This window comes from Teleopsis dalmanni, chromosome 1, assembly GCF_002237135.1.
Source record: "Teleopsis dalmanni isolate 2A chromosome 1, ASM223713v2, whole genome shotgun sequence".
NCBI classification, from domain to species: domain Eukaryota; kingdom Metazoa; phylum Arthropoda; class Insecta; order Diptera; family Diopsidae; genus Teleopsis; species Teleopsis dalmanni.
The window spans coordinates 30,237,830-30,260,882 of record NC_051846.1 but is presented as its reverse complement, the minus strand read 5'-3'; the positions used below and the strand labels follow the sequence as shown (position 1 = coordinate 30,260,882).

The window sequence follows — 23,053 nt, the reverse complement described above, 5'->3', positions numbered from 1 at the left end:
AAATTTCTAAACAAGACTTTTTCACCATAGTATCAATTTACTTAAAAAACAAAGTTTGAATTGGAGAACAGAGTTTCTATAGCTTATGTAAAAAGACTTCCTAGCTCGCCTTACCCTCTCAATAAAATCGTTATCTATAATATGACAGAATGTCATCACTGCAGGAAAGGGGATTTCATCTCCTTTGATCTATGATGGTCGGGAGTGAATTTTTTAATTAATCGGTGTGGTTATCACTAAGCAGCAGAATGTTTTCAGAATGTTTTCAGAATGTTTTCTTAGGTAAAAACAACAAAGATTTCCTTGAAAAGCTCCAGCGGGATTGTCTAGTCCTGAATAATATTATTTTATATTTTTATTTAATTTTTTTATGTAAAAATTAATATCTAAAAGATTAACAATTTAAAATTTTGAAATTTAAAAATAATTAATTAAATGTACAATTAGAGATTTTATTTGAAATTAATAATAATATATAATTAATAACCACGATTATTGAATTTTTGTGCAGTATCCAATATCTATTGAGATTACAAAAAGGAAGATTTAATTAAATATCTGACTAAAAATTTCATATCATTTTATATTTTCATTAAATATATTTTTATTATATTAGTTATGAATAATTTTTAACAAATTTATACACAACACCCAGTATAAAGCTCTAATGTCAATAAAAAAAAAGCTTATGTTGAGTTAAAAGTGATTTATTAGAGCTTTCAGAAAGTCTGCTTAAAAGCTTATTCAACGCAAATCTTCTGAGTAATTCAACATGATCAATTTCACATCTAAAACGGCTTGCTTATCAAATTTTTAATTTATCTGATAGATACAAGAAAAAAAATTCACCTCAAAAAAGGATAAGAAAAAAAAATATTATTGGTACATACAAGTCTTGTTACTAATATAATAGAAACCGCCAATCATTTAGTATCTATTTTTCGCTTTTTATTTAAATGTTACAATTTTTTTTATTTAAATACAAAGTTCTTAGATATATAACAGTCTTATTATTTAATAAGCAATAAGAATGTTCTTTATTCTTCTTCCATTCAAATACGCATAGGTGTATAAATATATATGTATCATTTATATATAATATATATAAGTTGTTTTAAAATTTCGCAATTTTTTGGCGCTAAGAAATTAACTTTGTTTCATTATATCATTTTATCTAATTTATTCTATTTTTTAATGTATATTTTATATTCAAAATTTGTTTATTAACTATACTGGAATTGATTCTTGGGCCCATTAAATTAGAACTGGTTCATAAGTCAAAAATTTGCAAACATAACAAACAATTGCTTGACAAAATTTTTTTAAAAAAATATTTTGACGTCATATGCTTTAATTAAGAACTAAAGATATCAATAGATACTTTTTATACCATTCACATAAATAGTGTGAAAAGGGTATATTAAATTTTTCATAACGTTTGTAACACAATGATGAGATGAGATTTTAGATACTTTATAAAATGTACATGTTTTTAAAAGACATCTTGCTTACATATAGTATAATATACATATATATGTCATAGATAATATGATAGTCTTATTATAATGTCGTTATGATAATGTCATATCATAAATGTATGTCATAGAATAAAATCTCACTCAGCACCTTTATGTATTAAAAATTAATAATTTAAATTCAATAAATTTAATCACAAAATTTCAGATTTATATAAATTATAAATAATTAATATTGGGTCAAAAAAAATTATATAGAAAGATATTTTAGTTGTAAGTAACAATTACTAAATAACTTTATTTCATGTGTGAAGAGTATGGAAACTTCGTCAAAGCCAAAGATAACATTGTTCTTATATATGTTAACTTTAGTTTGTCATCTTATACTATATTTATTGAATATTTTATGTTTCCATAAAAATAAAACTCAACGAATAAAAAGCTCGCTGTAATATAAATCCGTTTATAAATCTTTCATTATCAGTTGAATATGTGCTGGAACTTTTAGCTTTAAGCATTTGAATATAATTAAATCTATTTCATATTTCTAAACATTGACATTAACTGTCAATTACTAAAACTAATATAGTATACTTAAAATAATAAATTATTTTCTATAATAGGTAAGATTTAATTTTCTGATATTGAATAAATAAAGATATATATGATACTAGATATAAATAAATAAATTAAGACTTTTTGCAAATCACTCGAACTGAAGTACGTGATGAATAATCCTAATTCTTAAGAAAATTACTTTTAATATCAAAAATTGAAAAAGAATAAAACGATAAATGAATCATTAATTTAAAAAGGCCATTAATATAAGCTTTGTCATGTTATTACTATTTGTTTCATATTTATATCAGAATTAATACTTATTGTTATTATTATTATTATTATTATGAAAAAGTGATACTGCGACCTAAAAAAATCTATTGTACCTCTTAGGCGAATTAGAGTGTTTTTCAAAGTTCGATTTCTTTAATGAAAGACAGTATAGGGGTTATCTTTCTTAGTATTGAATCCTTATGTTTCATGAAATACCCTACAAGTTGTTTCTTCCACTTGTGTATTAGTGCCGGGCATTCCACTAGCACATGGTATGCGATTTCACTCTCTTATCTACAGTTTCTGCAGTCTAAGTTGGAGCGGATTCCTAATTCTGTTAGTTGATTATTCAATCTACAGTGACTGGTTAGTAATCCCGTTATAATTCTTAGATTATTCCTTGTTTCTTCTATGCAATCCTTGAAGCGTTTTAAATTGAGATAGTTATTGTAGCTTTTTCCAATACAGTTCTCTTATTATTTGCTCTGTGTCGTTTAAAAGAATGGAAAGAGTTCCTTTGCCTAGATCGCAAAAAGTTTCTGGGCCTATCATTATTGTAGCCGCATCTCTTCCTCCAACTTTCTCTGCCAATACTTCATGAACATTATTTATTTTTATAAATTAGTATAATAAACTCTATATAATAAACATAATTAATAGCAATTATGATTTCAAAATTATATATATTAGAATGCGTATTTACTATAAGTATATATCGAATTAAATCTACTTGAACTTTGTCATTTTGAAATGATTAGCCTACACACAAATAAGTTGTATTTCATTGAATGTTTGTAAAATATTAGTATATATTAACGCATATATAGGTCATTTTGTTACAAATAGGACAACGTTTTGACCCAATGATCTCCAATTTGGAAATTTTTTTTTGAGCTCCCTTCATAAAATAAGTAGACCCGTATCTCGAGAAAAAATTTTGTAATTTTTTTCCTAGAAGATATGGACCCATGAGGTTTTGAGAATTTTGAGGCATTGTAAACATATTTTCAAATGACTATATCTCAGGCTCTATAAATGATAAGAACTTGAAATTTGCTGCGTTTTAAAGACAATTGATTGAACTTTTAAGAAAATGTTTAGACAATTAAGATTGTTTATATTTATGTACTAATGTATTATTGTACTAATGTACAATTGTATTAATTTATGTATTGTATTAATTTTAATCTTATTAATCTTACTAATTTTTAGTCCATATTATTTCTGACAGAAAATTATTTCAATTTTTTTTCTGTTTTTGTATAAAATTTATGTTTACCAAAAACTTTTTAATATTACGTTATATATTATATTAATTTATTGCTGCATTAATTTATTATTAAAAATTCCCTTTAATAATCTTATTATTATTAAGAATTTGATGCAAGAAATATTTTCCACAAATATGATCTACGAAATTAAGCAGTATTGACCTGTTATAATTAGAAGTTATTTCTTGAGATAAATTCTACACCAAGAATTAGTGCGTTTATGGATTAAAATCTTTCGGGCGACATCTGTAAGAGCCATCAAAATGTGCCTTTTCGTGCCATTTTTTAAAAAGGACCATTATGAATTTATTGGAATTTTTTTTTATCTTATTTGTCAAATTTTGTGCTAGGTACTAGCAGTTATACTTAGAATTAAATTTTTACTAGTACTATAAGTACTGAATGCTTGCGTCGATGAATAGAGTGCATAATTTAAATTATTTGGTAACTTAAAAATAAAACCTTTCTATAAAACTTTTATTATCAAATATATTAAATATATAAGAATCCAAAAGCAATTAATATTAATTGCAGTTCATTTGTTAAAAAATTTTATTGCTAGAATTTGTGTGATTTGAAGTTTTTAAATACTTTTGGTTTTAAAATTTTATTACTCAATTAACTGATTTAGAAAGCAGTCAAACTTTTTTTTACTAATTTAATTACTTTTAGCAACAATTTCAAAAGTTTTTAAAATTCTAAAAAAATTATTTCCATAATATTTTTGGTCAACCCACACATAAAACAAAATCTGTTTTTTTTTTCAAACTATTTGGGATTTTTTGATTTAAAAAAAAAATTATGCATTTATGAAAATTTTTAAATATGTTTATATTTCTTTGATTATTTTTTATTATTATTAATCAAATATTAAAATTTGAATAATGAGAAAATTTGCATAATCATTTTGGCACGGAACAATTAATTTTTGCATTCACTTTTAATTACTTAAGTTTATTCATAAATTAGATGTGAATGAAACTAATAGTATTTCATTAAAACAATGAGGTTAGTGTTTTGAATTCGTACTTACTTGAATTACAAAATAATATATAAAAAGTATCTTAAATAGATATTGAATAAGCACTATTGCACTTAAAGTTATAATATTCTTCACCAATACATACAGAACAATGTACAGCTTTCTGAAGGCATTTTATCATTTGATACTTTATTGGCTTCTTCTTGGGGACCTGTTTCATTGTTAATATTAAAAATGATTTACGGATACTTTAAAAAGTCTAAATTTTGGCTCTTTAGAAAAAACATTATACGCATAAAATAAAAATAACAATTTAATATTGGTAAAAATTAAAATGACATCTGTAACTTGTATCGCATGACTACTTTAGGAGTTTTCTTTTGTAAGCATATTACAAAAGAACAACCGCTTATTTTAAAAATAACATAAGAAGGAACAACACCGCTGGCTTAATTAGTCCAGCCTTTTTGAAACGGGTTAACTAATAAGTTGCTCAACTCGTATGATTGTCAAGACTGAAAATGTGTTTATTGAGAACGGTTTTTGGAAGTACGTCCAAAATTACCAGGTAACTGTCAACAAATATTTGATTTACTTTTGGATTTACTCAAATATTTGTACCCATAATTGCAAAGAATTATTATGCATTTTCGAAACGACAACTTTAAATTTTATCACGTATTTTGGATATATAAGCCTAATAAAATTTCGGTTCTTCCAGAGTTGCTATCAAAAGTAGCGCTTATTGTATGTTTTTCTTTTGCAATATACTTAAAAAAGAAGAGACCTATTATAGACTGACTAGTACATCAATAGTACTAGTCAGACTAGCAAAAATATAACAACCATTTCAAAATAAATTAGTTAGAGGTATGGTTAGTTTGCGTTAGGACCGTAATAGTGCCACTAATTATATATGCAAAGAAACAAAACTTTAGCACTTAGAAAGTTAGATCCTTGTTTAAGAGATTAAGGAGGATGACCCAATATTCCAAAGTATAAAAAGCTGATAAGACTTTCAGATTGCTTAACAATCATAAGCTAGACAGAATTTTATAATTCTCATTTGATTTGTTTTAGCTATAATAAACTATACAAACTTTTCAATAAATTTAAATTCTCATTAGTTTATTTTATTTAGCATGATAAAAGAGTTACATTTCGGAACTATCAATCAATTTTATTTTAATAATATGTCATACTATGATTTGTAGTATTTCGTAGTGTTATAACGATAGTTGTGTTTCGTAGCTGTTCCATTATTCAAAGCTCTTGAATTATTGGGAGTTATATAACTGAACATATTCTCAAGAATCAGTTTAATAAAGTAATATTATGGCGTAGATAACAAATTTTAAGATATATTTCAGTTATAAGTGGGGTATTTGTTAAGTCATATAAAGGCGTTAAATTTCGAAACTGGAGTTTATTAAGATTTGTAACATTTGTCGTTAGAATAGTATGTTCTGATAATTTTCACAACTTAAAATATATTTGTTAGTACGATATTTCCAACTTTTGGTTCAGTACGGTTCCCTCTCCAGTAATTATATATGTCATCTGATACTGATAATTGTTTTTTCAAGAATTTGAGTTATTTTGGCAGGAAAAAAGATTTCACTTGTTTAGTCACCAAACAACTTGAAATGAGCTGAACTGATCCAACAACATGTGTGGTGTCAATAATTGTCAATCGACGATTTTTAAGCGCCAAAATCTTTGAGTTTCGTGGACTATTGTTCAAAGTTTTTGTGATGGTCATCCATGGCACCTTTATATTCAAGACTTTCTCTGTCTTTAAACCATATGCTGTGTCAGTGACTAACCCACAGAGTCACAACTGCTACAAAAGTTGTTAGAGAATAAAAAGCTTCTTATAAATATGTATGTAGCTGAATTCTTGCTCCAAAAATAACTTTATCTTGTTAAGTATAGTATATATATATATAATGTAAATACATTGTATCTTACAAAAACAACAAATTAAAATAAATTTTGATTGACTATGAGCTTTAAATTTGGCAAGACACGAGTTCGATTGCTGGTACTTGCAATCTCAAAAAATTATTTACGAATAATTAAATACAATAATTATTTCCAAGACCACTGATGATGGGTATTCGGCAATACTCGAAACAGCTATATCCTCAGCCAGAAATTCAATTAATTAAAATAACATAAAAATGAACTTTTGTTGTTGTAGTTCACTACTTTACGACAAACCTCTTTATGAAAAATACTAGTTTCTATTAAACATAATAGTCACGTCCGTCTGAAAAATTGACGTTAAATTACAATAACATTCTATTGTATTTTTAAACATAAAATATAAAGGTTGAAGATGCCGTATATTTCTCTAAGTATAAAATAAATACAGCACTGTGGATGGAAAACCTGCTATACTACTATACACACTAATAGGATTTGAACCATATAGATAGATTATCTATTGAACCTACATTGGCGAGTTACTAGCCTGATCAACATTCCGAATATCTACTTGAATAAACCAATATTTTAATTGAAATCTTTTGATGTTATATGTGGCTAATAGTAAATAAGCTTTTCTTAAAATTATCAGACCTACTAAAACTTTAAAAATCTTGTGCTCTTATTGGCCGCTTAGCACTTAATTTAGTCTCTATTATAAATATGAAGGCTTCTTCGTTTCTTGCAAATTGGTCGGCTTTTTTCCATGGATTTCCTTATATCCAAAAACTTAGCAAATACAGGCATTGTTGCCTCCGTTTAATTGATTTAATCTCTGAGCAAAGCAATAAAGTTTTTTTGTTGTTATTAATTTATTAGAACTGTTAAATCCAAATGTAGAAGAGATCAAAAGGTTTACTGAAAAATATCTAAATAGGCCTACTAGTTTACTAAAGTTGCCTTAAAAAAGATAACATAGATACATAGTTTTTCCCCGAGCTAATAACAGAATCTTGTTAAAAAAATAACATAAAATAATAAGTAAATATTAAATTATGACTTAAAATAAATTCAAAATAAGCATAAATGTAGAAAGTGTAGGAAGTAATGTGTAAATAATTAAAAGCATATTTCTTACAAACCGTTTTATCGATCGGTTCCGTTTAACCGATCATGACCTTCGTGAGAATTTAAACTACGATGATCGTGTACTGCTGTTAAAAACCGTTCGAAACATTGATAAAGTAATATAAATTTTTCAAAGTGACTACTCTGTGTCTGCAAGATGTATCTAAAAGAAAAATTAGATACCAAAAAGCAAGACTTTGGATTTGCGGAGGCAAACAGAAGTTCTGGGTGTCTTTGGCGGCACACACTTTGATGAAATATAGAAAAAACTGAAGAGAGAAGCATTAGGTCTTTATTAGCGATTATCCACCATATTTACTTTATTTGGATATGTTCGATTCCAATATTATCGAAATAAAAATAGGATATGAAACGAAATCTTAAATGTAATAAGAACTAACATATTAAATGTAATTTTGTTGAAGAGTAGGATTAATATTTCTAAAAATTTGATAAACAGTTTTAACGTTATATTGACTTCAAAAGCGATTATTCTCAATACACAAAAACAACAAATCAAAGTAATAAACTCTTTGTAACATATATACTCGTCATATATATGAGTAACATGTAGTAAAGAAATTTTATTATATTACTAAATTTTATAATAACTGCTAATCAGTGAACAAAAATACACAGTACGCTATCGTTGTGCACTGCTAATGCCCGAACACTAACACTAACAATTTTTTCAAGTGTTTCAGGCTTTTTTTTAGTGTACTGCTAGCGTAGTTTTAAAAGAAATACAAAACAGTACACTATATTTGTTTCTGTACACTTTATTTTCGTTCACTGCTACAAAGGTACCTGTTGTTTAATTATGTTACTTTAATCAAGCGAAGTCATAAGTTACATAGAAATATTTCTGTGCTTAGTAATTCCATACGGAATTGAACCATTACATTTTGTAGTAAGCATTTTTTCTCAAAATAAAGAAGTCTTAAATTCTTTGTTCTGAAACAAAATTTCTTCTTTTTTTCAGTTCTTAAAGTGTATTTTAGACTTGAACTTAGTGAGATATGAACCAGACTTTGCTATATGCTTAGTACACACGTACTATCAGAGTGGTCTACTCTTTTTTATACTGCCGAATACATTTGATTTTATAGATTTCCTAATACGTTATATCAAATCATTATATTTCATTAATAATACAAAACTTATAAGTACAGTGTTTTTTTATTACTCAACTTTACAGATCTAACTATTATTATTAAAAATAATTGATCGGAATTGCTAAATATATTCTGGTAGAAGATTGCAATCAAAATTAAGAAAGTATACATATATATAGCTTCATATTTTATTTATATATTAGAAATTGCTTACATTGGTAGGGTGTTTCATTATTCATCTTCATTTCCTTTTATGTTGTTAAATATTATATAATAGCAATAAATTAAGATATAAAACAAAGATCTTACAAATTGTCACAACTATATATACACAGACAGATGTGTGTATAAACTAACGTATTAAATATATCAATAAACAGCTTTAAAAACAAAATTACCCAGCAGGTTGTGGTAGAAAATCAAGTTTGATTAGTGAACGTCTGCCAGATTTAATGATGAAGCGAACTCATTAAAATCGTAACGATTAACCAAAATTTTGGCACTTTTTATTAATAAAGTTAATTACGTATTTTTATACTTATAAAAAAAAATTTTTAAAACATGTATTAGATTAATTGATCGAGGCCTTGACATGTGCGATCACAATTGATACCGTTGGAAAAATTGAGAAGAGTAAAAACTAGACTAGTTAAGGGTCGAAATTACTTGTTTATATGAACTATTAAATATTTACTATATAAACAAGTTCTTATCGATTAATTAATTAGAACAATAAGAGTAACACAAAAATAGTAACAGTGAGAAATATATTTATTTTTCTTATGATTCATATAATATGCAACATGCTGGTTCTCTCTCACATCCGCATTTCTAATATATGCAAAAATATGATATTTTATTTTGAATACATACCTATATCGTAAATAATTGATTGTCAAATACGCATGTATGGATATAGTATATATTAAGGAACAGCAGTGAACTCTATAGGCAATCATATTATAATGATTCTAGAAATTGTTTTGATAATACTAAGAAATTTTATTAATTACTCTATCCAGTATACTGTTAAAATACTATTATGTTTCTGGCTCTTTAACCCCTTGAGATTAATAAAAAAAATTCTTAGAATATAATTGCTTTCAAGAAATTTATTTTTAATAATTAATCAAATTGACACTCAAGTCTGTAAATTCTTAAAACAGCACAGAAATATATAAATACTTAAAACAAAAAAAAATTTTTATTATATTAAATTGATTAAATATTTAATCAAAATGTTTGCTATAAAAAAATGAATCTCTTAATTGATAGCAACAGAGACTATGACGTCGATTGTTAATTTAACAAAATTTTACCGTTTTTATGAAAAATTGATTTTTAAGTTAATCACATTTTGGAAGAATTTATAACGTCACTCATGTCTGATTGATGTCGATAAATTTTCTCTCTTCGAAGTTCTTCAATAAGACGACAGCATGCTGTCTACTTGACCAAAATTGGAGACTTATATTAATAGTATATAATATAGCACATATGGATATTATTACTTGTTAATTATTATACTTTGTATCGGAGATGCTAATTCTATTAAGGTACATTTTTATTCTTTTCTTTTTTATTGGATTTCCCCAAGAAATGTTTAAAATTATAAAAATAAACATAATCATAATTTTGCCTTGACAATATGCTAATTTCTTGTTTTCAAATTTTAAAACAAACTAAATCCTATTAAAGATTAGAACTAAATATTAAGAATAGAATTTACACACCATCTTCAGCATTTTATTCAGTCTATAGTTTTACTTGTATGAAATAAAATTTGGATTTTGGAAATTTTTTAGCTGTCTGCGCTTATAAAAAAATAAAAATATAAACGAAAAAAAAAAGTTACTAAATTTAGCAAATCATAAACGAAAAAACTTGCTTAGGTTCGCAACTAATCAAGCATTAGAGTATCTTTCTTATATCAGAACTGTTTAGAATCTTTAATTAATTTCTTTGATTTGATAATAATTTGCTAGTTTTTAATCGTTTCTGAATTCATTGGAAAATAAAAATCAGACACACCCAAAAAAAAAAAACTTAATGCCGTGTAAAATATTTCGCATGAATTCATTAAATTTTATTGACTCTTTACGTCACAGTACAAATTTTATGATAATTTAAGGGTTTATTGAACAACGAAATGACATAACGACTTGTATAAGTTAAATGTATGAATTAGAAAGATGGAGACTTAAAAACCAGGAAAAAGTTAAAGAGAGTTAAAACCCCCAATATAAAGGTTTTGCAAACGTGTATTTTATACATACCGTATACCCAAATACAGCGGATTTTTAATATCAGTTTAAATTGATTAACAGTCATCTTCAACAAAAACATTGCTAGTTATGTATCAGTGGCAATTTCATTAGAAACGCTAGAGAAATAATATTAATCTATATTTGAGAATTGATTTATGATCGATAAATAAGATAGAAAATTAAATTCAGATGTACTAGAAACCTACGTCACCCTTAAAAGTAAGAATTGCTACAACAATACTTAAAACACAATAGCTAACATTTCAATACAATATATACAAAACAAAGCCATAATATAAATATAAATATATGATACTCAGAATTAAACAGTGTGATTTATCCTTACCATAGTCAATGTATACTGTCTACTGCTGTAAAGAACTAATCCGAGAAATTATCAGAAATTTTGCTCAAACATAGAGCGAATATTATATCTACTATATAATAATCTTATATAATATTCCTGTTTTATAAAGAATTTCTCTCACCAGAGCAGATTAAGAACTCTTTTCTAGATTTAGTTCTAGACTTCATTCACAAAGCTTTAAGGGGCTTTGTTTAATCAATAGTGAAACTGGTACAATAGGTCTCTTCTGGTCGCAGTACCGGCTGTTGGGAAATTTTCACGTCTACTCTTTTAATGATTTAATATATAATATTCTTATATCTAATGTTATAACTAATTAATCGAAATAAAAGTACACTCAAGGACTTACTTCATATAATAGAAAAATTACTTAAAAAAACATAATAAAACCTGTAATTAAAAAACTACAATTTTCAATTTTTATAATATATATTTATTGAGCTCAAAATATATTATATATTTTTTTACATTAATCTCTATTAGAGACATATATTTACACTTCCTTAGGTTACAGTTTAAAAAACACTCTTGGAAAGCGTTTTGAGGTATGGTTTTGACTTCAATTTCGTCCGCATATCATTGTTGTTTTACTTTATCAAGTTCAGGAAATTAAAGTCTACCATAGCTAGAAATGTGGATTTTTTACGACATTACATTGATATTATATACCACCATAAGGTATTGAAAAGACAAAATTTTTAAAAATAAATTTTTCTGTCGTTTATTTTATATTAAAACCATTAATAAAAATATGATATGCAGATATATATTGATATGCAGTTTTTATGACAAAAGTATTTCTAAACAAGCTATTTTATAGCAGCTCCTTTACTTGCACGCACTATAAATCTTTTTTTTACTGATTTTTTTGTAAGGAACTTAACTATTGAAATACTGTAAATTTAATATCGGTGTCGAAGACCTTGTGTCATTCCCCGCATGTTATTCTGTTTCTAACACAATATTTTACACTTACTACCCAATCCGTTATTTTGCGACATAAATCGCTACATATACACTAATGTACATTTTGTTAGTTTGCTCAGCAAAAAAATTACGCCAAACAACTACTTGATAGCAAACACACACGTTACTGACGGTGCAGCCAATACACAAAAAATGCTCAACTACATGAAAAGGATACAGTAAGTGTAATTTCAAAGTTTTTAGTACTTTCTGATCATATTTCAGGCATTTTCCCCTCAACTGTCAACACAAATAGAGTATTATTGAATACTCTACGAATATTACTGAACTAATATATCAAGATGTGACTAACTTTACATACTTGAATGTAGCATTTTGATATAATAAAAGTGTAGAAAGTGTAATAACATAACGAATTTCTTTTACTGTCAAACATACTTCTCTCTAAAAAAGGATCGTGCCATTAAAGTCTACTATTGTCAAAAAGTATACAGGTTGGCAGAAGCTTAACAGAATAGATGGTTAAAAGAATGACACCTCTTATAAACAATTTTAGCTTCAAATAAAAGTGCAATAAATTTTCCTTCAAGATTTAGCCTATATATATTTTGAAATTCAGTTCACTTGATATTCTCATTCTCAATTTTTTAATTATAAGTCTTCTTCTACCTATATTATTTCATCCACTCAAAAAAAATAAAATAAAATAACTATTGAATTCATGCAATCAACCAACTATAATTTAATACTGATATGAAATACAGAAGTTCATCAAATTGTATCACTTAAAATTTTTTGTGAGAATCACACACCTACAATTTTATGATCAAGAGGTCATTGAGATACACATCATTGACTCCTTTATCCGAACCATTGTTTCCAATATTTGCTTCACCTGAAAACATTTTAATATGTAGCAAAAAAAAAAAATAACTAATTTACCAAACTATTTCTCACTTGATTCACATACACATCCATTAGTTTTTGGAGATATAATGTGACTACAAATATTTCAATACTTATCCACGAAACAGGATAAGATGTTTACTGACTTATTTCTGTTCCGAGCTTTGATTCACAGTCAATTTCATCAATTTGCGTGACATCTCTTATAAATGAAAACATTTTAGCATATAGCGAGGTACTCAGAAGTATTTTATCGATTTATGTTTGGTTCTCGGATTCATACCTAATGCTATTTCTGAAAGATGTGATATGATTAAAATATTTTATATATGGCAAGAAAATCAGAATATACACTTTACCGATCAATATTTGCTTCGGGTTTTCATTCACAATCATTCTCATCAATTTTCGTGATATTTCTGACTACTGAAAGCATTTAATCATGCTAAAATATGTATTCAGAATAAATCATTTACTAACCTATTTTTGTTTCGGGCTTTGATTTATAACCATTTCTAACATTCGTGAGATCTGATATAAGTAATTGAGCATCATTCCTTTTCACCGTTTCATGAACCAAAAATCTTTCAAATTCCCGTATAACTGGAAATTCGCTTTCTAGAAACCCCTCGAAACTCTGCTCAACACTGTTCACACTTATTTCACTCTTGACAAGTGAGCAAGGATATTTATCGAGTTGTTTTTTACAAGTATTATAAATTTCCAGGTTTTTATCCTGATAAACTTCAAATTTAATAGAAAGAAAAAGTTTTCGTTGAGCCGGCATAATCTTAATTTTTAAATTTTGGGTATTTCCAAATGGTAAACTAAAACATATAATTTTTTCTCTAATATATTTATTTGAACAATTCTAGATGAAACACATAATAGAAAATATCAAGGCTTACTAACTATTTGTTTACAAAAATAATTATTCTTTATTTGTGATGCATAATAACTAATAAAAAGATACTCAGTTTCCTAAATTGAAGAAAACTACCAGGTGTCTTAACATTGCCATTTTTTTACAACAAGATTTAATATCCAACAATTAGGATTTGTATAAAAAAATCTAAGCACTAAGTAATTACGAATCTGCGAACTCATTAAAAGAGAACGCATGAACACTACAAGGCTTACTGCAATTCCCTCTGGTCATTGGTGTTAGGAATCCACGCAGAGAAACTTCGTATTCCTTATAATTACTCCTCACTGCAGAAGTTGTTGAAACCCGCAGGAAAACGTAACAATAATATGTTTGCTCTGTGAATGCCGGCTTTGGTGCCCAGACGATATAGGATTTTAGGAAGATACTTCTTTAACAGTCTATCAGACTATTTATCGATGAAGACTAGAGACCTATTAAATTATTTAAATATGACGGGATGGCTTTAGTCTCTACTCTTTTATACTAGGGGTTCTTACGGGAAATGTGGTAGCAAAACGGCGAAAAATCGCTAATTAAGGTACATGAAGGTTATCTTATGTCTGCCACTGCAACTAACCAAACAACCAAAGAATAACGAATTTAAGAATATAGCAGTGAATAAAATCGTTATTTGATTTATGGAATTCAAAAGCAAAAATTAAGAGCGCATTTTCAAACAACGCAAAAAATATAGCTTATAACGGTTAAGATAGCATGAAGATATCGAAGCAGTTTTGGAAAACATCGCATTAGAAACTTAAGTGACCCCACGAGTAAAAAAAGATATAAGGTTACAAATAGTTGTACTGGACAATTTGTTGAAATAATTCATAAAAGTTCCTACTATGAAAAACCTCTCTCATTTATTGTTAGATAAGATGATAAATAACTGAACATCATTCAGCCATTAGTACACAGAAGCCTGTAAAATCAATAAGAACTCCTCCAGTAATTTGTCTACTTTAGGATCGCAATATGCTTAGAAGTACAAAATGTAAATATGGAAACCCTTAAAATCCTATAAGCAGTATTTTTGGAAAAACCTGTCCTATATTATAGCGATTACTGAATATTCTAAACCCAAGCAATATATTAACATATTGTAAATTTATGTCCATGTATAAACAAATTGGATGGTGAAAAAGTCCTCTTTTATGAATACACTGTCTCTACAATCCTTTTGTTTGTTCTTTTTCTTTTTGTTGGAACGGTATTGTAATGATTGAAAATAATGATAGAAATATAGAGAATAAAGAAAAAACAATCAGTTTCCGATATTTCTTTCTATAACATATGTTCGAGTTTTTACGTTCATACCTATTGTCTTTAACTACGCAATTTTCCAAGATATGATATATTTCTTTTACTATAGAAAAGCTTACTATAGTATTTACAAGATAATACAACAGTCGGAGACATAAAAAAGAAATATAAATAAAAAGAAATAAGAATAAAGGAAATAAATTCTCCTTTATAAAAAATAAAAAAAAATAAGAATAAAAGAAATAGATTTTCTCTTATGAAAAAGAATGAAATATATATTCGTAAGAAATGTCTAAAGAAATGTTTGAGAATGGAAACGGAGATGGACACGATATCAGACTTTAAAATAAAATATTGAATATCAATAAAACATTATAAATACAACAGCTTTTTCTTTTTAAAAATAATTTGCAAAATTTATCATTTAAATTTAAATTTGTTCCAACTACACCACTGGAAACCACTGGAATATACTATACATAATTAATAGATTTATTTGATCTTATTATAGTAAATTTATAGATTTCTATCTAATTGTATAAAAAAATTAACACAAAAAAGCAATATGATCCCAAGAGATCAAGACAGAGAAAGATATGCAAGGACTAGGCGAAAGCTACGGATTAAAGTGAAAAATGGTAAGTGAATTAGAACAACTTTTCTTATAGTTGTGAGTAGTCTACTTAACAAAAATTAAATTAACTTTATAAACCTAAAGTATATAAACTTTTTTACACACATTTTAAAATCATTACTTTTTACTTTGTCACTAATATTTCTGAACACCTCAAAAAATAATAGAAATTATAAGTTGAAAGTAGATTAGCTTGAACCACTTGGTACTATATATAGTAAATATATAGGAACCCAAGTATCCTTAGAGATATAAATGGGTTAAAGAGTGTAAAATTAAAAGCATTGAAGTTTGAAGAAATTATTTAGGAGTAGAAATATAAGTTCCAGGCAGTACTTTTATACACTAATTATATTTCGGATGTCATTTACCCACTTTGAACGTTACCCATACACACTTTATTTTACACAAAAAAAAAATGAAAAATTAAAGTATTCATATCATAAATTAAACATGTTATATCTTCAGAGATAAATTGTAAAAAATCTTAACAAACATTTTGGAATAAATAAAACAGTTCTCCTTCATCGTTATACATATATTTGATTTTAATTAACACAGGAAGATTTCATTTTAATGAATTTCACACTGTTGTTAAAGTACAATAAAATGTATAATTTCAATATTTATTAATAAAATGTTTTGTGCGATTTTGTAAATTAATTCAAACGCTGTGATGATTACTAAATAAATGCGTGATGACTAAATTTCTGAATTTGATTTAGACTTCGATTTGCCGGTTTAAGTCTCGCATACTCTTCAATTCTTGACATCACTCTATATTATGTGAAGTCTTCTACCGTTTAGTTCTGTTGTTTTTTGTTTTGATTTTTTTATGCTTGATTTTTTTTTTACAGTATTATTAATAAAATATTTTTTTGGAATTTTGTTTTTATAGTTTTTGATTTTGCTAAAATATATCGTTCAAGAATATTTTATGGGAGTTGTTCTGTGAAGCCGGTTCGGTGAGTTCTAGACAAAACCGCAGAAGCAGTTAGAAGATATACAAATCCTTAACTAACCAGCAATATAAATAATTTCAAAATCTAGAAAGTCGGCAGTTATTCTTCTACATTCGTTGAGTGGATTAGAAACGCAAAAAATGGTAAGTCACGGTACATTTATCAAAATTGAAAATGTCTCTTCGTATTACCAACTAAAATGATTGAATAAAAATTTATGCTTAAGTAAAAAAATTGTGCGGTGTTAAAATATACTTTATCTTAAAATTTTGCAGAAATTCTTCATTGCATTCGCCTTATTGGCGGTAGTGAGCGCCGATGTATCACATTTATTCTCACACAGCGACAATTTACAAGCTGACGGTTATCATTATCAGCAACCACATAAAGCATTTGAAACCGCACCAGTTCCAGTTGTCGATGTTCCAGTAGTAAATCGTGAGTACTTGCCACCTCAACATCATCATGGTGCTGCATCCACTCAGCACTCCTCTGTTGCAGCTCATAAATCATCTGGTTCTTTCCAACAAAAACCAGCTGCTAGCTTCCAATCACACTCCTATGAATTGCCTGCCGCAACCGTTGAACATGTTTCAGCCTCATTTGCACCAGCAGCATCAGAAGAACATGTATATACAGCTCCAAAACCAAGCAGTTTTGCTAGCAATTATCAAGCAGCTGCCACTTTTGCTCAACCAGCTGTAAGGGCTCCAATCCCAAAACCAGTTGCTTCAACTAGCTTCCAACAAACTTCATATGTTGCAAAACCAGCTGCTTCTGCTGTTCACTCTTACACAGCTAGCGCTCCAGCTGCTGAGGTGGGTTTCCAACCTCTTGCCACTGGATTCCAAGCTGCTGCTACTTTCAGTCAACCTGCTGTTACCGCACGTTTTGAGAAACCCGCTGCTACTTTCCAACAAACTTCATTTGTGTCACAACCAGCTGCTTCCTCCTACAATGCCGTAACTGCTGCTAAACCCGCTGCATCCGTTGGCTTCCAAGGTGCTTCAACTGGCTTCAAAGCTGCTTCAACTGGATTCCAAGCCGCTGCTACTTACAGTCAACCTGCTGTTACCGCACGTTTCGAGAAACCCGCTGCTACTTTCGAACAAACTTCATTTGTGTCACAACCAGCTGCCTCTTCCTACAATGCCGTAACTGCTGCTAAACCCGCTGCATCCGTTGGCTTCCAAGGTGCTTCAACTGGCTTCAAAGCTGCTTCAACTGGATTCCAAGCCGCTGCTACTTACAGTCAACCTGCTGTTACCGCACGTTTCGAGAAACCCGCTGCTACTTTCCAACAAACTTCATTTGTGTCACAACCAGCTGCTTCCTCCTACAATGCCGTAACTGCTGCTAAACCCGCTGCATCCGTTGGCTTCCAAGGTGCTTCAACTGGCTTCAAAGCTGCTTCAACTGGATTCCAAGCTGCTGCTACTTTCAATCAACCTGCTGTTACCGCTCAATTCCAGGGTGGATTCCAAGGTGGTTTCAAACAAGTAACATCCGGACAATTCGGTTCTTCTGGTGCTAATGTTGGTGCTGCCTCTACTTCATTCTCAAGTTATACAGCACCAAGAGCTGGTGATTTGGATAAAAATGGTTATCATTATGAAAACCCAAAAATTCCTTTTGAGCCAGTAAAACCAAAACCAGTCGTTGTACCACAGAAACCAATCATTGTACCAAAAAAACCAGTTGTAGTACCACAAAAGCCACATAATGAATATTTGCCACCCCAACCAATTGCACCAAAACCAGTTGCACCTAAACCAGTTGTACCTAAAGTAACACCACCAGCACCAAAACCTAGACCAGTCATTCCTCAAAAACCTGATTTGGAATACTTGCCACCACAGCCAAAACCAGCACCCAAACCAGTGATTCCAAAAGTAGTGCCAAAGCCTGTACCAATTGCACCAAAACCATTTGTGCCAGCACCAAAGCCAGTGCCAGTTCCAGTGAAACCTAAGAATGAATACTTACCACCACCATCAAAGCCAGAACCAGGCTATCACTACCCCAACGACCCTCAACCATCTTTTAATTTCTAAACTAATATAAAAGAATTGGATAATTTTACGGTTTAGTATTAGGAAATGTTTTTTACAAAATCTCGAAATAATAAAATATAAAAGTATTTAAAACAAAATCATTTTGTCTTTAATATATTAGTATATCATAATATAATCAATAAATGTTTCATAACTGATTTTCTTGATAGGACCAATTTAGATATTCAATTTTCATTTGATTTTTTTATATAAGAAAAATTAGCTTTCTATTTATTAAAAAAGAAATCATCACTATGGTTTCACTTCTTAAAGTGTAAGAATATAAACTAATACACTTCGAATATGATATACTAACTAATATAAATTTTATATAGTAAAATCTTGAAAATTAAAAACAAAAGATTGTTCATTAGCTATGTATACTCAGCTATATTTGAACCTATATTCCTGTTTAGTAGGGTAGCAGGATCAATTTTTTATTAAATGGAAATAAAAAAAATGTGATTAATAATTAATAAAACCAATGGATTTATAAGTCCTTAAAACATACACATATGCACAAATATATATCTATACTCATATATTGCCATATTTACCACGAATTTCGAAAAACATGATTCCTAGAAAATACGGACGAGTAATATTATTGAGGAGGAATAAGTTAATAGGATCTACTTCTAGTGATAACGAATTACATCTTCGTACAAAACCAACTTTCATACCTTAGTTATAGAAAAGTTAAGATTAAATTGATTACTACACCTTAATTTAATTTTAAGTAAATACTTAGATTCATTTCATAACAAACTTTTAAGAATCATAAATGGTTACCTTGAGTTTTTAATGAAATTAAAGATATAGACTTATGCTTTACAAGAAGAAGACGACTACAATAAGTAAGTAAAAAAAGATGTAGACGAACTCAACGATTCAACATTCTCTTTTAATAATATTGGACAGAAAGAAGATCTGTTCAATCTCCTAAATCAATGCATAGTTGTAAGCAAACTACAAGCACTATGTCTTAGGATAATATAAACGTAGAGGATTCGTTAAAAATATGTAGTGGTGGCACATACTAGTGTTATGTGACAAAAAACCTTATATATAGAAAAAAAAGTGTCCCACTCATATCGCTCAATTAAACAGTTGCACCGGAAAACATCAAACTAGTTCAATAAAATTGTAAAACCGTTAACTTAATTTGCAGAATATAATTGCCACCCTAGATATATCAAAGAACATGCTGGATTTATTTTATATAAAAACTTGTCCATAAAAAAGTTGCTTTCGAAAGGAGTACGCATTTGTTACTAACTAACAGTTAACAACAACGACGATTTAGACAGCTACTTAAACAAAATAACGTCAATACGTGACACTTGATACAACCACTACTTCACTCTGAAGTCAACACAACAATCAGCTAAGTGCAGATCATCTGGTAAAAGCCGCCCAATAATCAGCTGGTAAGTTTTCGGCAGCAGTATTTTGGACTGGGCATAGTTTATATTCATCAACTAGCTTAAAAAAACTACCAATAGCGAATATTATATAAAGCTAATAGTGCGTTTTCAGTACGAGATCACCAAAAAATAGCCTCACTGGAAAAAGAAAATAATGCTGTTTTATCAAAACAATGCCCTGTGTCTTAGGTAACTGGTTCATATATGTCAGACTTGAACCAAGCAACTATTCTTTAACCTTAAAAAAATGTTCCAAGTAAAGAGATTCAGCTCACATAAAAAGGTCATCGCTGAAACAGCTTCTTGTTTGTAGGCTAAATATAAATCTTTCTACAAGTAAAGTATTAAAATGTTAGAGAAACTCTACCATAGAATAATTGTGTTGGTCTTGATGAAGACAATCTTCAGGAATAAAGTCGAAGTTTGCGTTTTCATAATATTGCCTCGAAAATTAACCGACAATGTTCACCAGTAATTTTTGCTCCAAAAATATTTCTTATTTCGTTTTGTAAGCTTAGTATCCTCAATAATCCATACAATTACATTCCAAAGGTTCTCCTGATTAACGAAATATCTATATTATGCATATAAAAATATCCGTAAATATATTGTAAATATTAATATTAATATGGTAATATTATTAATTAAGTATATATTTGTTTTTACTCATAACGACATAAATTGCCATTTGCAGTATTTGTTATACAGGTATAGAATAATATATTGTATTTGTTGTGTGAGTATTGAAAGATATTCATAGATATCTATAATTATTACAAAAATTTTTCTAAGAGATTCATATTCTAAAGTCTGAAGTGATTCCGCTTACCGGGCAGTACGAATTGACAACGAATTTTAGTAGAGTAATTTATTTTGAGTAATTTCTCCTTTACGCTATACGCCAATATAATTTACTTCTTGAGTTATCTATTTTGACTATTAAACGTCTATATTATCAAGTGCATTCTATTCTTTAATTTTGAAATTATTAAAAATATTTTTAGTGCTAACCAGTACTCTAAAAAAACTATCTATATTTGTTTTTATTTTACAATACTAATAAAATAAAATGAAAAAGTAAATCATTTAAATGATATAAAATAAAGTATGAAGAACATATGGTATAATCAATTTATAGAAATAATTTATTACACACAAAATTTAAATAATTTTGTTATAACAAATTAAAGTATTTATAATAATTATTATGTTGAAGCTCTTTGAGCCAGTGCACTTGAGCACTTTTACTCTTTATTAACTCGAGGTATCTTCAAAATCCCTCTTTACGCCTTGACTGGATTATTGTTTATCACTTCATCAGACTAAGCAATAATTGACGTCAGATCTGCATACATACCTCCCCAAGGAGCCTATAACCATTCTGAGATTTGAAAACGCGGTGTTGGTAAGTCTGTCAGTTTTTACAAATAATTGAAGGGCTCTATTCTTTATGTATTTTTTGATGGAATCAATCTTGAGATCCCTGATGATGTCATTCGTCATAATGTACCATGGTACTTTGAAAAGTCTTCTCAGAGCCTGGCTTTGTGGAATTTCTAGCTGGTGAATAGTAGTGTTTGAAGCTTTGCTAAACGCTACACAACCATATAGAAGTGACGGACGAATTATTTGGTTATATACCAGTTTCCTGTTCTTAGCATTGAGATTTTCATTTCTGAATAGCGGTTGGAGGTAATGAAGAATTTTGGCACAGCTAATTCTTTTCAGTTGAACATGTTTAAGCCATATGAATCGTTTGTCCAGCGTGATATTTAACGCTATCCTCCCAGTTTATTACCATTGATTAATATTTAATTTAATTTAACTAATACACCTTACATTTCTATTAATTTTATTTGAATGAAAATAATTAGTATTAATTTAATAATTTGAAACCCCAAAAAGCATACAATACTAAATAAAAATTAATTTTAAATAGAACGATTCTTCAGAGTTATCGCTACCTCCTAAACATATGCCCATATTTTACTTGAGATACATTTACATTCTGTTGATATAAATTTTTAAATATTCAAAAATTAATGCAATAAATTAAATTGTGTGAGTATCTAAAATATTTTTCATGATTTATTACAAAATTATGCTGTTTTAAATTAATTAAGAGGCATGTTTCTCTTTTTTGGTGTGTTTTGAGTATGAAATGATGACCAACAAGTTTTGTTTTGGTTTCTACTATTTTTTTTTTTATATCTTTTTTTTTTGAAGTTTATTTAAATATTTTTTCTGCTAAAAATACAGCCTCTGTAGAGGTCAGCACCAATTAAGCAAAACATAAAAAAAATTATGAAATATTTCATAGATGCAGTTAACCACGCATTGTAATTTTAAGACGTGTTAGGATTAGATAGAATTGAATCTTGTAATTGAAGTTACATATGGTCAGATAATAAAAAGAACTCGAAATTTAATTTGTTAATAAAAAAAATCAACTCACGTAAAATTATGTAAAAAAATACAATAAAAATGCAATTATAAAATGTATATACTATTTAAATCTAACAAGTACAGATTAATTAAAAAATCATTTACACATTTAGAAACAAATATGTTATGAGCACTTAAATTT

The 23,053-nt window shown here is 28.1% G+C and overlaps 1 protein-coding gene and 1 long non-coding RNA gene across 2 annotated transcripts; one reads left to right on the top strand and one right to left on the bottom strand.

The window, feature by feature from the left end:
• Positions 1 to 13,010: 13,010 nt before the first annotated feature.
• Positions 13,011 to 14,038, bottom strand: LOC119673973. The gene is made up of 4 exons (XR_005252200.1): positions 13,679 to 14,038; positions 13,558 to 13,624; positions 13,250 to 13,493; positions 13,011 to 13,187 (listed from the first exon to the last, which is right to left on the bottom strand). It is a non-coding gene; the product is annotated as an uncharacterized LOC119673973 (long non-coding RNA).
• Positions 14,039 to 15,954: 1,916 nt separating this feature from the next.
• LOC119678911 (mucin-19-like) lies at positions 15,955 to 19,039 on the top strand. The gene is made up of 4 exons (XM_038091002.1): positions 15,955 to 16,027; positions 16,922 to 16,988; positions 17,074 to 17,128; positions 17,261 to 19,039. The coding sequence occupies exons 1-4, from the start codon at positions 15,955 to 15,957 to the stop codon at positions 19,037 to 19,039; spliced, it is 1,974 nt and encodes a 657-aa protein (XP_037946930.1).
• The last annotated feature ends 4,014 nt before the right edge of the window (positions 19,040 to 23,053 follow it).

What these genes read in the sequence shown, in the direction of transcription:
- LOC119678911 (XM_038091002.1), top strand. Translation starts at nt 15,955, where the DNA reads ATGATCCCAAGAGATCAAGACAGAGAAAGATATGCAAGGACTAGGCGA. An exon ending in ACGGATTAAAGTGAAAAATG is followed by an intron (nt 16,028 to 16,921) that starts GTAAGTGAATTA and finishes TTGTTTTTATAG; the next exon opens with TTTTTGATTTTGCTAAAATA. An exon ending in GATTAGAAACGCAAAAAATG is followed by an intron (nt 17,129 to 17,260) that starts GTAAGTCACGGT and finishes AAAATTTTGCAG; the next exon opens with AAATTCTTCATTGCATTCGC.